Source organism: Strongylocentrotus purpuratus, unplaced genomic scaffold (genome assembly GCF_000002235.5).
Source record: "Strongylocentrotus purpuratus isolate Spur 01 unplaced genomic scaffold, Spur_5.0 spur5_contig_821, whole genome shotgun sequence".
NCBI lineage: Eukaryota > Metazoa > Echinodermata > Echinoidea > Camarodonta > Strongylocentrotidae > Strongylocentrotus > Strongylocentrotus purpuratus.
Window position 1 is genome coordinate 1,462,089 of NW_022145526.1, and position 16,293 is coordinate 1,478,381.

General features: G+C 38.2%; 1 protein-coding gene and 1 non-coding gene across 2 annotated transcripts in view; one reads left to right on the top strand and one right to left on the bottom strand.

Moving 5' to 3' along the window:
- The window catches only part of LOC754235 (transforming growth factor-beta receptor-associated protein 1), a 46,939-nt gene that overhangs the window by 17,586 nt on the left and 13,060 nt on the right, over nucleotides 1-16,293 (top strand). The window contains exons 14-18 of the mRNA XM_030981347.1: nucleotides 319-510; nucleotides 1,136-1,329; nucleotides 2,034-2,102; nucleotides 3,706-3,778; nucleotides 4,408-4,542. Coding sequence (XP_030837207.1) covers nucleotides 319-510; nucleotides 1,136-1,329; nucleotides 2,034-2,102; nucleotides 3,706-3,778; nucleotides 4,408-4,542 — 663 coding nt within the window. The remainder of the gene's footprint in view (nucleotides 1-318; nucleotides 511-1,135; nucleotides 1,330-2,033; nucleotides 2,103-3,705; nucleotides 3,779-4,407; nucleotides 4,543-16,293) is intronic.
- Mir2005 (microRNA mir-2005) lies at nucleotides 13,962-14,063 on the bottom strand. Its single transcript, NR_036422.1, has one exon. It is a non-coding gene; the product is annotated as a microRNA mir-2005 (primary transcript).

Here is a 16,293-nt window from a genome sequence, read left to right on the forward strand (position 1 = left end):
CCCAAATTCCTATGTATAGTGGTCCTAATTAAGGTTTCTTCAAATTGGTGGAACCTACATAAGATATACATGTACCACTATTTGATATGGAAAATAGTGTCTTTTAAAAATTTTCATATTAATTAATTCATTCCTATGATAATGTGTCTCTTGTGCCATATTTTTGTTCTAGATGACTACTTTGTGATGTAATTAGAGTCAAACCTGGTAGCAGCCACCTGTCTTCAAAGACCACTTTTGTTGTCTCCCTTTCACTGTACATGTATTATCAATAAAGTGATATTTTAAAAATATAATCAATCTCATTCTATGGAACAGTTGATCTGCCTGTATCCAAACCTACTGCCCTCGAACTCCAACTTCCATCGGGCCATCCCACCGCTTCACGACTTCGCGGATATCAGTCAGGTTGTCCGAGGTAAGCCTGACAAGGTGGCGGAGTGCAAGCAATTCCTTATGGACTTCCTAGAAGACGTGAGGGATACTGACCTAGCAGTCGGCATGAAACTGGTAAAGTGTTCTTGAGAGTTTTGTATATTGAGGTTCACCCCTCTCTCTCTCATACATTCTCTTTCACTCTCATTTTCTCTCACTGCTGTTTTTCTTATGCTGTAGACTTGTCTATAGATATGTATTATTTCCTTCTTTAAAAAGGTATAATCTCCTATTTGGCATTTTCTTTATTTTGTGTTTTATTTCTTTGGCAATTTATTACCCATGTCATATATGCATAACTGCTGCTTTTCCTAACCATCTTATCATTTTCTCCCCCACCCCCCCCCCCCCCCTCTTTCTCTCTCTCTCTCTCTCCCTCTCTTTCTCCACTCTCTCTCCCACTCTCTCTCTCTCTCTCTGTCTTGTTCCTTTCTCTCACTTTCCCCTTTCTCTTTCTCTCCCTCTCTTTCTGTCTTCCCTTCTCTCTTCCCCATCTCTTTCCTCTCTATCCTCTCTCTCTCTTTCTCTCTCTCCCCTTAATCTTCCTCTCTATCCCCCTTCTCTCACCGCTCTCCCTCTCTCTCCCCTCAATCTTTTTCCCCTCCTGCCTTTTCTTCCTCTTTCATGTCCTCTTTGTCTCTCACTCTCCCCCTCTCTCCCCTCCCCCTCCTCCTCCCCCTCCCTCTCTCTCTCATATCAGGAGGTTGATACTGCACTGCTGAAGCTCTACGCCGAGTCCAACCCCACCAAACTGATCACCCTCATCTCAACCGAGCACTCCTGCGACCCTGAAGACAGCCGTGAATACCTGCAGGGATTCAGTCGTCACCATGCCCTGGCTCTCCTCCACAGATACCAGGGTGATAGCGAGCAAGCCATGGTCCTATGGGCAAGGTAACTTCCTCTATGTCTTTGCAGAGCCAATGAACTGATTAGATTTTGAGGTCACAAGGTCAAAGGTCACAGGGCTCATTATGTATGCAAAAATAGTTTGTGATTACACTATCATTAGAACCGATGACAGATTACCATCAAACCCGAGACATGTATGTATATTGCAGAGTCAATGAACTGATTAGATTTTGGGGTCATGAGGTCAAAGATCTAAGGGTCAACCATGTATATGAAAAATCGCATATAATCACGATATTCTGAGAACCTTTTAATGGATTACAATCAAACTTGAATTTTAAAAATAGCTTTTGTTTTGGTTTGTAAAATTGCTCCATGGTGGAGGCATCATCTAGTTTTCTATGACTTAAAGCAATGCTGAATTGATGAACTTCCTGCCCTAGCATTTCATGGTCAACTTACAGACAGACGTAACCCATTGCCTAATTTTCCTCTTCGCAGCTATAGACAGAGGACACAATGCGAGAACCAACAGCGCAGCTAGGGAGGCAGCGAGTTACGGGACCATGCTGCTACAGCTGACCTGAGATGACGCTAGAGGGGATGCTTATATTACAGTGTGGCTTTAAAAATAATTTTTACATCAATTAATGCTAATGCTTCTTGTTTTTGCCAATGATTAGTGTAACATACACATGTTCTATTTACTTTTTAAACGTTTATGTTATTTGTCATGGTACCTTTAGATTAGCTGATGGAGATGCTACAGATGAAACCTTCCCTGGATTAGGGTTTGTCATTGATTTCTTATCAAGGTGAGATTCCTTCCTATTTATCTTAAAGACACATTGTTTGTTTTATTTATTCACCATGTAAAAAAATTGTTTACAGATGATGAAATTCAGTGGGTTACATCGATATAATACATAGTAGGAACAGTGCATAAACAAAATGTTTGAAGCGCAACGTCCCTAAGATAACATATCTGGTAGTTATTAGGTTTAAATAGTGGTGGGTTCTAGGACACCTACCACCTGGACAACCACCCTCCGGATAACCACTGTCTAGGGCAACTACCCCCTAGGACGACTATCTCCAGACAACTACCCCTTAGGGCAACTAGACTCTAGGACAACTAGCCTCTAGGACAACTACCCCTTAGGACAACTACCCTCTAGGATGACTAGGACGACTACTGGGGCGTAGTTGTCCTAGGGGGGTAGTCGTCCTATAGGGTAGTTGTCCTAGAGGGTGGTTATCTTAGGGGTAGTTGTCCTAGAGGGTGGTTGCCCTATGGAGTAGTTGTCCTAGAGGGTGGTTTTCTTTGAGGAGGTTATCCAGGGGGAGGGGGGTGGTTGTCCTGGGGTTAGGTGTCCGGATACGATAGTGATGGGCTCTTATGGGAAATTTTAACACCATTTAGGCGTTTGCCCAATAACAGGACAGGTGCTGTCAATCACCAGGATTAGCCTTCAGTTTTATGACCAACAGGCTTTATGTAAATCTCTGCATTTTCCACCAATCGCCTTATATGGAAAAGTCATTATCTTACATTTCCATCACCCATTGACTCTCTGATAGACCGGGGGTATTTCTTGATGGGACCACGGGTTTGCTGTGTGCGAGACTTGTTCACCCATAAATGGTAGTTTCACCAAGTCTGCTATCAGCGAATATTGACCTACTGCACATGGAAACTGACAAACAATTCTCCCTTTGATAGACCACTTCGGAGATAGCACACGTACAAATGACTCCCAAATATCCACAGATCTTTTCAACATAGAGAGGTCCCATGTTGGGTAATTTTTGAATGATTACTGCCAAAGTAATGGGGGTGCTTCATGAATATCTTTTCTTTGCCCTCTTGAAAAGAATATGTCCACCTGTATATCATAGAATGCTCTATCGTCGCATAAATGAAAAATGATACCATAACTTGAATGAATGTGTACATGTATCCATGGAGTTTATGCTCTGTGTCTTCTCATGCGAAGATCATATCTCCGAAAATGCTTATTTATTTGCATCTTCTCCCATTTCAATCACGCTTTATTACAATGATTACCATTATCTGTAGTATCACCAATCTTGAATGTATTTTTATTTGGACTTGTAAGAAAGTACAGTCAAACCTGTCTACAGCGACCGCCCAAGGGAAACACAAAAGTGTTCTTTGTAGACAGGTGGTCTCTGTAGACAAGTTCCTTTAGTACATGTTTCAACAAGAAACCATTTCCAAGTGAAACAAAAAATGAGGTCTTTGTAGACAGGTGGTCTTTGTAGACAGGTGGTCACTAAAGCAGGTTTGACTGTACTTGTACCTGAAAATGTGGTTCACATTAATGAACAAGAAGGCAATGGAAATAAACATTTCCAATAACATGGAAACTGACCTCCATCTCCCTTTTAATGTAGCTTATCTGACCATGAGCTGGTGTGGAGATATGTAGACTGGGCCATGAGAAAAGAACCAGAGAACGCTACTAAGGTAAAGACCAAAAATATTTTGTGGCGATGCTGGTGGTTTGGTGGTGGTGATGGTGTTGGTGGCGGTGATGATGATAATGTTGACGATGACCATGGTATTGATGATGGTGGTGGTGATGGTGATGATGATGATGACGGTGACAATTGTATTGATGGTTGTGATGATTTTGGTGATGGTGTTGGTGGTGATGATATTAATGGTGATGGTGGTGATGCTGGTGGTGGTGATGATGATAATGTTGACAATGGTATAGGTTATGGTGGTTATGATGGTGTTGATGCTGGGGATGGCAGTGGTAATAATGATAATGATGGTGGTGGCACTTTAAGTGTTTAAAATGGTGATGAAGATGATGATAGTGGAGATGAAGATAAAAGTGAAGACGATGATAAAAGTGATTATGCTTTTAATACTGAGGATTTTGCTGCTACTGTTGATGATGATGGTGGATAACACCTACATGTATATTAACATATTTATAAAGAATGTGCACCAATGATGGAGATGTTGATGATGTTGACGATTGCGGTGATGATTGTGATGATGATTGTGTTAATAATGTTTATGATGATATAAGTGATTTTCATGATTGTGATGATGATGTTGACCAACTTTATCTTTTTCTCCAGATTTTCACTGAGAGACCTGAGAATGAGCCAGTGAGTGAGCGGATGAGGCCAGATGTGATCATAGACTATCTTCATGCCTACCCTAGGGCTGTCATTCGATACCTGGAACATCTCGTCTTTGTCAAGAAAATGGAGGTATGATTTTCAATGAAAAGATTTTATTATGAAGGGGTGACAAAGGGTGAAACTAATCAATGTAAATCTGGATCTTATCCTCCTGTTGGTTTCATTTATCTTTTCTCTCTCTCCTTTTCTCCTCCACTTTCCCTCAATCCGGACTCACTTCCAAAATAGTTAGTGGTTGTAATAGTTGTAGCCCTGCCATAGGCTTAAAGGCATCTACATAGTGATGACAGTTTGCTTTAACCTGGATGCTAAGAAAGCATAAGTAAGCAGCAAAGGACCATCAGCTATAAGTCTTCTTCTAGGGACTTGGTAGTGAGGATTAGGGTCTTAAAGGCATCATTTAACAATGTTAAATCTGAGATGCATGGCCCTACGTGTTTTCAGTGTCTTTGATATGGTGTAATATTGAAGCCCTAAAAAAATTGCGCTTTAAAATGATCATGAAGTGCCTCAAAAAAGTAAACATCTTTGAGTGACCGGTTTTACCATACTCGTTTTCCCCAATAGACTGTAGTGTTACAAAAACCGTTAGGAAAACGCAAAATTTGATTTTGATTTCCAATCATGAATATCTTGGTAATCAGACAGGCGATTGGCTTGTAAAAGTCATGGGGTTCCTGACTGACCAAAAGTTTATAGTTATGATTGCAGCATGAGCTAAATCCAGGATTGTGTTTCAAAATCTGAGACAGAGTTACCGGATCCATTTAATCCCAGAAGCATCTGATTATTGCAGGCAATTGGTTTATGAAAATATTTCTCTTTGTTTAATTTCGTTGTTATTGTTGTTTGTATGTTTGGTGTTGCCTTTAATAGTGGATTATATTTAAGCATGTCATTTAAAACTTTGGTAGAAGATCATGTTATCCAAAATACTTAATTTTTGTCCCTGTGTGAGTTTATGTAACACTCAACTATTTTTTTTCAAAATTTCAAAATGCTATAAACCCTACTCTACTCTCTGATTATAAGGGAATTAATTTTCTTAAGAACTATCTAATTCTTCATTATTTAAAATAAATTTATTACTTACCGGTAGACTTGAGTGTTTTATCATCCATATTATTGTGAAATTGCTTTTTAAAAATTCTATGGAAAACTACTGCAATGTACATTCAGACTGTGACCTCTAATGAGACTTCCTCTTCACGTCAGCTATTGTGCTCTAAATCCACAGAATTTGGGTTTTTTGAGGGAGAAAAAACCACAGACAAAAACATCAAATTGAGGGTTTTGGGATAATGATTGGCTTCGCTTGACCAGGAGACGATGAACTTGTGTACAGTTTGCTTTTGTGTTCTGTCGCTGGGCGCTGAGCCGTGGTTTGAGCTGCGGGGATGGAATTTGAATAATATGTTCAAGTAGAGTTATGCTTAGGATCTGTGGGAGGCAAGGGAGAGGGTCGGGTCATAGGTCAAGGGTCAAGGGTTGATGCTGTGTAGAGCTTCGAGTGCTTTTTTAAAAAGGGGGAGGCGTGATGGCTCAGTGGTAGAGCAGTGGTCTCATAACCAGGAGGTCCCGGGTTCGAAATCGAGTTGTGCGCTAGTGCCCTTTGGCAAGCGCTTAGAGACATTTGTATTAAGCGCTATATACAAATTAAATATTATTATTATTATCCTCATGACCACGTCCCTAGGAGAGGGCTTAAAGCTGACGGTCCCGTTACTTTTGCTTTACTAGTATCCAGGTTAAAGCAAACCATCATCAATATAGAACTATGACTTAAAGCGATACAACGTTCTGACCCTTTTACCAGTTTTGAGACTATTTGAATGAATAGATCGAGAACAAGAGTTACAGGAAAGTGTAGACGGGTGATACTGAGAAGCTTATATCTTTAAAAAATGTAAACCCCCTGAATATTGGAAGAAACTTTAAAAAGGAACCTTTATGGATCGTAATTGCAGGTTTGAATACATCCTGAATGAGAATAAAAGCAACTTACATAATATGAGTGGACTAGTGGCCACACCCGTTCACACTTACTTGAAATAGGGCCTAAATAGGGCCTGCGCTGAAGCCAAGTCCGACTTGGGTCCCATGTGCAAGGTCTAATTTCATATCTTAGTTTCTTTATCAATATTATTCCTTAACTGTAAACCCATTTCGGTTATGCAATACATGTAAGTTTTTAAGGTTGATTTTCGAAAGGCCAGCTATGCTTGTTTTGGGTGGCCTCTACAATTACTTCATAGCATGTCGATACAACAACTTTTGTTTTCTTTTTTTTTCAATTGATTTTCCAAAGTCTACCTTTACTTGAATTATTTATATTTGGTAATCTGTACACTTTAAAGCCTGTCTGTACTAGTTTGGCCAGAAGGGATTAGATCACCCAGCTTGGTCACTGACAGGTGGTTATATCATCAACTAAGTTCTCAATTAACATAAGAAAAAGAGGATCATGGGGGACCAACAGGCACCACTTACTTTAGGCATTGTTTTCTATATAGAGAGAGCAAGTAGCTACAAGTAGTACAGTGGGGTTTTAAATATTGTATGTCAATACAACAGTTTTTTCCTTTTTTATGAATAATGTCAGAACACCCTTTGAGGGTGTTAACACACCACGGTACAAGGAACCAGATGAATTATAATTTGTCAAAGTACAAATGCTTCAAATCTAGATTTCTTTATCTCGTGTATCTGTCTTCTCTCACACAATGCCTATGACATTTTCACTCAATCAATGTAGCTTGGAAACATATTGTGCTCAAATTTCCAACATTTAGTGGAATGCCGTCACGTTCAAACATGTTTTTTTTCAAACAGTAGATTTGTTAATGTTGACAAAGGTCAAAATCTGCTGTTCAGATATTCTACTTCCTCTTCTTCTAAAAATAATTCTATCATTTAAATGTATTTATAGATGTGAATATTGCTTACACAACTTTAGTCTACCTTTTTCCTTTCATCTCATTCCCTCTTTCTCTATTTCTCTTTCTTTTTCTCTCTTTCTCTTTCTCTCTTTCTCTTTTTCTCTTTCTTTATTTCTCTTTTCTTCTCTTCTCTTTTTCTTTTCTGTCTTTCTTTCTTTCTCTTGCTCTATTTCTCGTCCTTTCTCTTTTTCTCTCTTTCTCTCTTTCTCTTTCTATCTTTCTTGTTCTCTTGTTTTCTATTTCTCTATACTTTCTTTCTCTTCTCTTTTTCTCTTTCTCTGTCTCTTGTTCTCTCTTTGCCTTTCAGTCAATCACTTTCTTACTCTTAGCTCTATTTCTCCTCACCTTTTATCTTTTCCCTCTACATCATTCTCCCTCCCCCTCTCTCTCTATCTCTCTCTCTCTTTCTCTCTCTCTCTCTCTCTCTCTCCCTCTCCCTCTCCCATCAGTTACCTCCATCTGTACTTTTATATCTCTTTCCTTACATATATTTAATATCACATGTCTAGGTTTACTGATGCAATGATTTTTTTTTTTGTTGTATTTTTATCTTTCTCTTTTTACTACATTTCTTTTGTACATTCTGACAATTGACATCCATTTGTAGATATAGAATTATTCTATTTTCAAACTAACGCCTTCAGCCAGTGCTGCTGGTCAGTTCTTATATACCAGTAAATACAATATGTAAGTAAAAACACAAATAAATGTCAGGGGACATTCATCTGAAATTTGAGACATGGTCCACCACGCAATTACTCCATGATAGATATCCTGAATCAACCAATTTAAAGGTTCAAGGTTTATTTATTTTTCTCACATAGATTCAAGCATTAACATTAACATTTACAGAGTTAGAGTAGACAAGGGGATTCATCAAGCACAGCTTGTAAATTGGGTCACCTTTGTCAATGAAAGACAAGTTATTATGATAAAAATAATAATGCTCAGTTTTTATATAGCGCTTATTACAATCACTAAGCCCTTCCAAACATAAAATCAAGAAAGAATGTATCTACAACTCAATTATTTATACCTTAATATTACCTTTACCAAGTTTTGTAATTTTTAGAGTATGTGAACAATTGATTTGTCCTGATTTATGTTTCTTGCGGATGTGACATATTGAAGCTTACATCTAAAAGTATTCAGCAAAGGCCCTAATCCAACCAGTCCACCTTCTATTCTTGAGTTACTACCCCAAAAACCAAAAAACATAACATTTACAGGGGGTGTGAATAATTCAGTTGTTTACTGTAAACACACCCATATGTCAAGTCAGAATAACTTCATGATAGTTTTTCTCTTCCAAAGTCATTTTCAAAGTCAGAATTTACCATGCCCTTTAAAGCGTATCTGCCACAGTTTACAGAAGGGATTAGACTGCCCTGCAAGGTCATTGGACAGGTGGTTATCTCATCAACTCAGCTCTCAGTTAACATAAGAAAAAGAGGATCATGGGGGACCAATGGTCACCGATTAGGCATGGTTTGTTATATAGAGGGCGCAAGTAGCTACAAGTAGTGTAGTGGGCCTTTAAAGATACTACTACTACCAGTAGTAATAATAATAATAATAATAATAATAATAATAATAATCTTTTAAAGTCCACTCCAAAGTTTATTAAACCCAAAATTGAAATTCTTTTTGCCCAAGTGATCGTGAGCCCGGCAGTCACAGAGCAGCGCCAGATCGACGTTGCTCTATCCCTTTAATGTTGAACGCCAAACAAGGTAGCAGCAACTCCCGTCTTTTAACGTCTTTTGGTATACTATGTCCCTTTTGCAGCCAACATCAAATTCTGTAGAACTTTGCAGGAATTATGAATATGTACAGTATGTCCTATCTGTGAAATTTTAACGTTAGCACTTAGCAGTGTCCTAATATTCAAATTATGCAAGGAAACCCGTTTACTTGCTAGACTTCACTGTCAGACACTATTGAGTGACTGACTTTTTCTTCTTTGGTAATAACATTGCATAACAGAGCTGTAAAGGGTACATGGGCATTTGTCTACATGAGCATTTGTCTACATCAATAACACACTTCTTTTCATGGCCAAAATTAACCTGATTGAATCTTTGTGCAGCACAAAACGTACGACCATTCGGTACAATGGTCTGAAAATCAGACTATTGCTTACTGACTTGGTAGCACTTAAGTTGATTTGACAACTAATAGTCAACATTTTCCCACTTAAAGACATTTTCAAGCCCCCTTTTTTAGGAAAGTTCTAAAGTAGTATGGAGTTTAATCTCTTCATTTTTTGGGGCCTGCAAATGGGACATAGTACCTTTAATGCCAGCATTCCAGCAAACGCCCACAAAATGTGTGAATTCTGTTTTCTGAAAAACACATCAAACTTCTACTCTATGGCATTGTATAATTGATATGTTGATGCGTGTTTTTACCATGATCGTTCGATAAGCAGTAGAGCGTTGCGATATGATTAGGTAGGGAATTCCATGCTGTAAGTCAGCCATGGTTTATCACCACGTTCTGGCGTCAATTTAACAAAAAAAGGGTTTTTCCAGCATTTTGTTTATTTCTGTTTTGCAGTTTCATTCAAAGTCATGCCACGTTTGATATAATCTGAGTTGAGTGGATGATTTTTCTCAGCGAACTTTTCTGATTTTTTTTTTTCAGCCAATTTTTCATTTAGCCAGATTTCAATTTTCATGAAAGGAGACACCTTTTGCCCTCTTCCCTCCCTCTTTCTCATATTCTCACATTTACACTTTCTGTCTATCATTATTGAATTATAGAAAAGGACCAAGAAAACAAGTAATGTTGTAGTGTGTACATATATGTCTCACTTGTTGTCTCCCCCATTCTCTATCCTCTCTTCCTATCTCTCTGGTTTCCATCTCTCTTTTTCCTCTCTTTTCACTCTGTTTCTCTGTATATGTAACTCTTCTTTTTATTTCCCTATCTATATATATCTTTCTGTTCATTCTCTTTTCCTCTGAACTTTTCTCTTTTAACCCATCTTCCTCTCCTTCTCTCTTTCCCTCCTCCTTTCTCTCTCTCTATCTTACTCTCCCTCCCTTGCTCCCTCTCTTGCTGCCTTTTATCTATCTCTCCTGTTTCCATCTCCATTCTTCCTCTCTTTGTAAACTTCCTGTTTCTCTCTATCTCTGTATTTCTCTTAATCCCCTTTTTTCCTCAGTAATTTTCTCCTTTAACCTTTCTTCCTCCCCCACCCCCTCTCTCTCTCTCTCTCTCTCTCTCTCTCCCTCTCTGCCTCCCCCTCTCCTTCTCTGCCTCCCTCTCTGCCTCCCCCTCTCCCTCTCTGCCTCCCCTCTCTCTCTCTCTCTCTCTCTTTCTCTCTCTCTCTCCTTCTCTCTCCCCCCTCTCTCTCCTCCTCTCTCTCTCTCTCTCTCTCTCTTGCTCTCTCCCTCTCTTTCTCTCCTCCCTTTCATTCAGTTGGTGGTGAGCAAGGTCATTATAAAATGGCCTGTCCATTCAAATAAATTTCTTTATTCCTTTATTCCAGCTTTTCAATAGATTTACCTAGTATTATGACCACCCCCATAGGGATGATCTATTTGTTCATGTTTTTCATTTGAAATGCTCCTTTTATGCTAGAAATAATAACTCCCCTAGTGGCACCGATTTTACTCTAAAGCCCGGCACCCTTAAATCCAAATGTGGTTGATTTTTGTCCCTCTTTTTTTTTTTATAAATAAAGGGTAACTTGAGCCATATGATCTATTTATCTCCACGCATACACACATTCTTGTGGCAAGATGTACACTTTGCATTTAAGTGGGCGTTTTTTATGAAATAGTTTTGTGCAAAGTTTGTTTAAACATTGTGTTCCTGAGGTGTTTTGATGGATGTTATGTTGTACTTATTCAGCATGTCTTGCATCTACTGGTTTTATGCCTTACGTTGACGCACTGCATATATTTTGCATGAATTTTTGTTGTTCTTTTTAAGGCAGATTGGAAGGGGGCCCTCTCTATTAACATACAAACATGTATACACATGTATCTTTCTTGGTGGGTTCTCACCCCAAACTCTCTTTCCTCCCTCCATTACCTTCTTTATCTCTCTGTCTCTATCTCTTTCCTTCTCTTCTTTCCTCTCATTATTTCCCCTCTCTGTATCTGCCTTATTAACAACATAGCATACAGTTATCAACAGAATTATTCATACTCCTTTTTAATATGATGTTTTTTGTCATTTTCTAAACTCAAGAATGAAAAGTGGATGGGTTGAATTAGGGCCACTGTTGAATACTTTTAGATATAACTGTAAGCTTTTAATATCACATTCTCAAGAAACATAAATTAGGTAAAATCAATTTTGTTTTGTCGTGTTCACATAACTAAAATATTAAAAAACTTGGTTAGGGTATAAATAATTCAGTTATCAAATAGTCTCTTGATCCTCCGTCTTTCACCCAAAACTTGTATCGACCACGGAAAGCATTTCCCATACATTGAAAGCCATGACCTGAAATGCCCTTCCCTCCAAATTGAATACCCTAGGGGTGAAAAAAATCACTCATCCTTTTTTAAAAGATTTTCATTCATCAATAATACTGTAACCTCGTCCTCTATTTTAAAGCATTTTATTGTTGAATAAAAAGAAAGAAAAGGAAGAATGCGATAGCTCCATAGTTTGGGACACTGCTATATTTTAAAGTGATGCCCGAGTTGGAGAAAGTAGTGACTTACTGACTGCTTTGCCTGTCTATCTGGTGCTCTGCTGTTTAATAGGTTTTAAGCATTGAAAGCACTCTAATTTGTTTCTGTCTTGAGCTCTTTCTTTCATCTGTTAGTGTGTTTCATTTGCTTTGAAACCATCCAACATCATAAGTCTTTTCCTTCCCCTTGGTCTTTTTTTCCTTCCATCCTTCCGTCCATGATATCTCTCAGGAGTCCATCATGCCGTAGAATAAGCCCAATCCGTTTCTTCTATCTCTGCATCCATTCTGTTACTAGATTCCGTTCCTCCCCGGCTCACTGTAAAACTTCAATATGTGTCCCTCTTTCCACCCAGCTTATCTTTGCCATCTTCCTCCACAGCTACATTTCACAACTCTTCAATCTTTTTCACTCCAACCTTTTTAAAGACATTATTTTGCCTGAATGTTAATAAAACATGTGTATGCTTGTACATACGTGCAGGTAATAACTTAATTATTCATACCCCTTGTAAGTTTGATATGTTTTGTGCTTTTCGTAACTCCAGAATAAAAGGTGAACTGGTCGAATGCTTTTACCGTAGATGTAATTTTTGATATGTCACATTCTAAAAAACATAATTCGGGACACATACTTAATTAACTACAAAACTTGGTAAGGATATGAATAATTAAATTGTTTAGTTTAAGAAACAGGGAACCAGCAGCTTTAAACGTCTCTAGCCTTTTCAATAATAATATAATAATCATGAATTTTTAAAGAGGAAGTTGAGTTCTGGTCATGCGATTGCATTGTGACGGAAACGGTGTGGAATCGACCAGAAAGGTTGATCATCTAGCATATAAGAATTTGTGTGTGTATTGCAAGGTTCTGGAATCATCAAAATGATAAGAAATTTGGCCAAGTCTTGGTAAAGTTACAAACTCTGTACAGGGAAAGACGTACATGTTTATGGGACTACACGAATACGTGGCGTAAAAATCCTACCCGATTTTTTACAATGTTACATGACATATTTATAATATGAAGGCATTTGAAGAGCCATGCTTTTCAGGGAACATGTCTTATCTGATGTTCTTCCACACTAGCATAATAAGAATGATAACGCTCACAAATTATTTTTCACCTCTTCCCAGAACTCAACCTTCTCTTTAAAGTGCAGAAACTGTGCATAATATAAAATTCTACTGTGCTACAAGAGTTTTTCTCATGTGCTTATAAAACCACTATATCGACCAAACAGGTTTTTCAGGAATTTTGAATAAAAATAAACATTTTAAAGGAATATTAACCAATCAGGATTTGTGAACGAAACTTGCTGTTGCACAACATATTCTTTCAAGAGTGATTAGCTGGCCCTGATTAGGGCCAACCCTTGATCAACGTTTCTATAGGTTGTACTTATCAATGTCTTCAGGATCCGGGTTTTTCAGGCACATTGACCAAACAGGATTTTTGAGGAATTATTAACCCATCAGGATTTTCAGGGATTATAGACCAGTCGTGATTTTGGAGAAATATGGACCTAACAGGATTTTAAAGGAATTTTGACACAATCAGGATTTGTGAGCAGAGTGATTAGGGCTCACTCATCAGGATAAGGATATTGACCAATCAGCATTTTCCAGCAATTGTTTACCAGGATCTTTGAGGAAAATGGACCTAACTGGATTATTTCTAAGGAATGTTGAACTATCAGGATTTTTCAGGGATTCGACAACCACGATTTTCAAAGAATGTTGACCAGTTAGGAGTTTTGAGGAATATTGGCCGATCAGGATACTGAGGAATATTGACCAATTATGTTTGGAGTAATTTGCATTCACTTGTTGACCAATCAGGATGTCTGGAGTAATCTGCATTCACTAGTTGACCAATCAGGATCTCTGGATGTGATGTCAATCATCTGGTAATGACCAATAGGAGCCACTGCAGGGCTTTCAAATATCACCTGCAATGCCCTCCCTATTGGACTGCACCAAAGATTGACAAGTAGAGGCGAGGCTGTCGGCTTCCAGTCGCATCTCTGATGATTTCCAGTCCTCAAATAGTTCTCCATATACTGTCTACCTGCAGTACATTAAACTATACGTGCCTTGGTTCCAATCACAAATAGTAGAAATAATATGGATTTATGTAGCACTTAATATGAAAAACAGTTTCTAAGCACTTTACAGAAATTATTAGCCTAGTTATTGGATTCATTCTCGCACAATGTGTACCATCTCCAGCCCCTGGGGAGTATTACTACCATATATGGTCACCGTGAAGGCATATGGCAATTACTCACACAAACTTTATCCCAAACCCAACCATAACCCTAACTACATGTAGATATACTTTGATGAATTGAGGTTATGACCATACTATCACTTACTTTCTATTCATGTGATTTTTCTTTCTAATTTTCTCATGAAATGTTTTTGTCTTCAGGAAGTTAGTGCATGAATACAAAAAGGGGATTGTGCATTTCATGGTTCAAAATGCTATGCCATTGTACCTTTTTGGCTGCAGATCAATTTGTGTTGTCTTTTAAGAAGAAATAGAGCCAATTGATCTCTGCCTCTCTCTCTCTCTTTATATTGTGAGAAAAGAGGCTTTTTTAAATATCACAATACAGAAAGAATCAGACCAAAATAAATTGGAAAAATTAATGATCCATGATTCCTTCACTATACAAACAACGAAATTGCCGGCAGGAACTATTATTATGTGTCCGAAAATGCTACCCTATGTACCTGCTTCTCCGTTGGTGTGGACAAGTTTGCTGAGGCAGAGTTCAGTTGTATCTTAGGGATGGCAGTTTTCAGGCTTTTGCCCGATTCTCTTTTTCAGAACCTTTTAGAAATATGAGGCAGTACAGAGGCCATGAGTTATCATGCCATGTGAAGTTATGCATGAAGAAGAAAAAAACACTTGTAGAAATTCTTAGAACTGGGCTCATTAAAAAGTTTGGTGGTGCAACCTTCTCCATTTTATCGTCATTGCACTACAAGCCGTCTTAGTTGTGGCTTTGAGCAAGAAACAAATTTAAGATTGTGAGATCATAAAGTCATGATTTTGTCCTTGTTATTTGCCTGATTTTAAAGTTTTATTACGTTATATAATCTCTCATCCTGTAAATCTATTCCCCACATTTTGATGAATATTATACAACTTAAACTTTATTGCTTTCGACTTTGGTAAAGTAACTAATCATGATTTTGCATAACAAGCTAACACATATCAAAAGGAGAATTTTTCCCGGTATTATTCTTTCTGGTGCAACTACCGTACTGCATTGATTTGAAATGCAGTCTGTGAACGAGTGATCTCCGCCCCAGAAACATTAAGGGCGTTAGCTCGAATCCCTCAATGCCAAGTTAACGCCCTTCTGGCTGTCAATGCCAGCATCGCGTGAGATAAAACCCTGAGAGAGAGAGAAAATTGATTGCTGTAATTCTGTCATCCAGAACAGAATCGTGGCACCAAGTTCCTTTTGAACATCACTCAACCGCATATGATTGCGATGCTATTTGCAGGTGTACGATCTATAGGGGGTATTTGCACAAGACACGGCGCTTGAGCGTTATGGGTCCTTTACATTGCATAGAACGCTACATGATTCTCATAGAGTTGGGGAAGACTAGCACCTAAGGTATTCAATCACCTTTTAATGGTTTTTCATGTTTCATAGATTCTTTTGAAAAACTGAAATCTAACCCTGTATTGAAAAACTTTTCCAAGGACCACCATGTGAAAAAAGCAACTTTTGAGTTCGAACTTGTGAAGTCTGATGTACAATGAGTGATTTTCAAACTGGAATTAGTATATAAAAATATTGCAGGAGTAGGCGATCGTGGCATTGAAGGGGTTGGAAGACATAGTGGTAGATTCCTAACAAATGACCATGAAAAGTTTAACAACTCTGGGGGTGTTTTTACAAAGACTAAGATCAACTTTGAGTTGGACCTAACTATGGCAGGCCGTTCATGCCACTGTTTGCTCTCACCATTAACTGGTATTAATCTCTCAAAGGACGTCCAAATGATGGTCACAAATCTACAGAATTTACAATTTTTGATAATTCATTATTGAAGGAAAATATAATATCTAAAGACCATAATAGTGAGAGCAAACAGTGGCATAAAAGGCCTATAATAGTCATGTCCAACTTAAAGTCAATCTTAGTCTTTGTGACCCCCCCCCCCCCCCTGGAAGTGTTTTTTGTTTCCCATGGGTTTGAT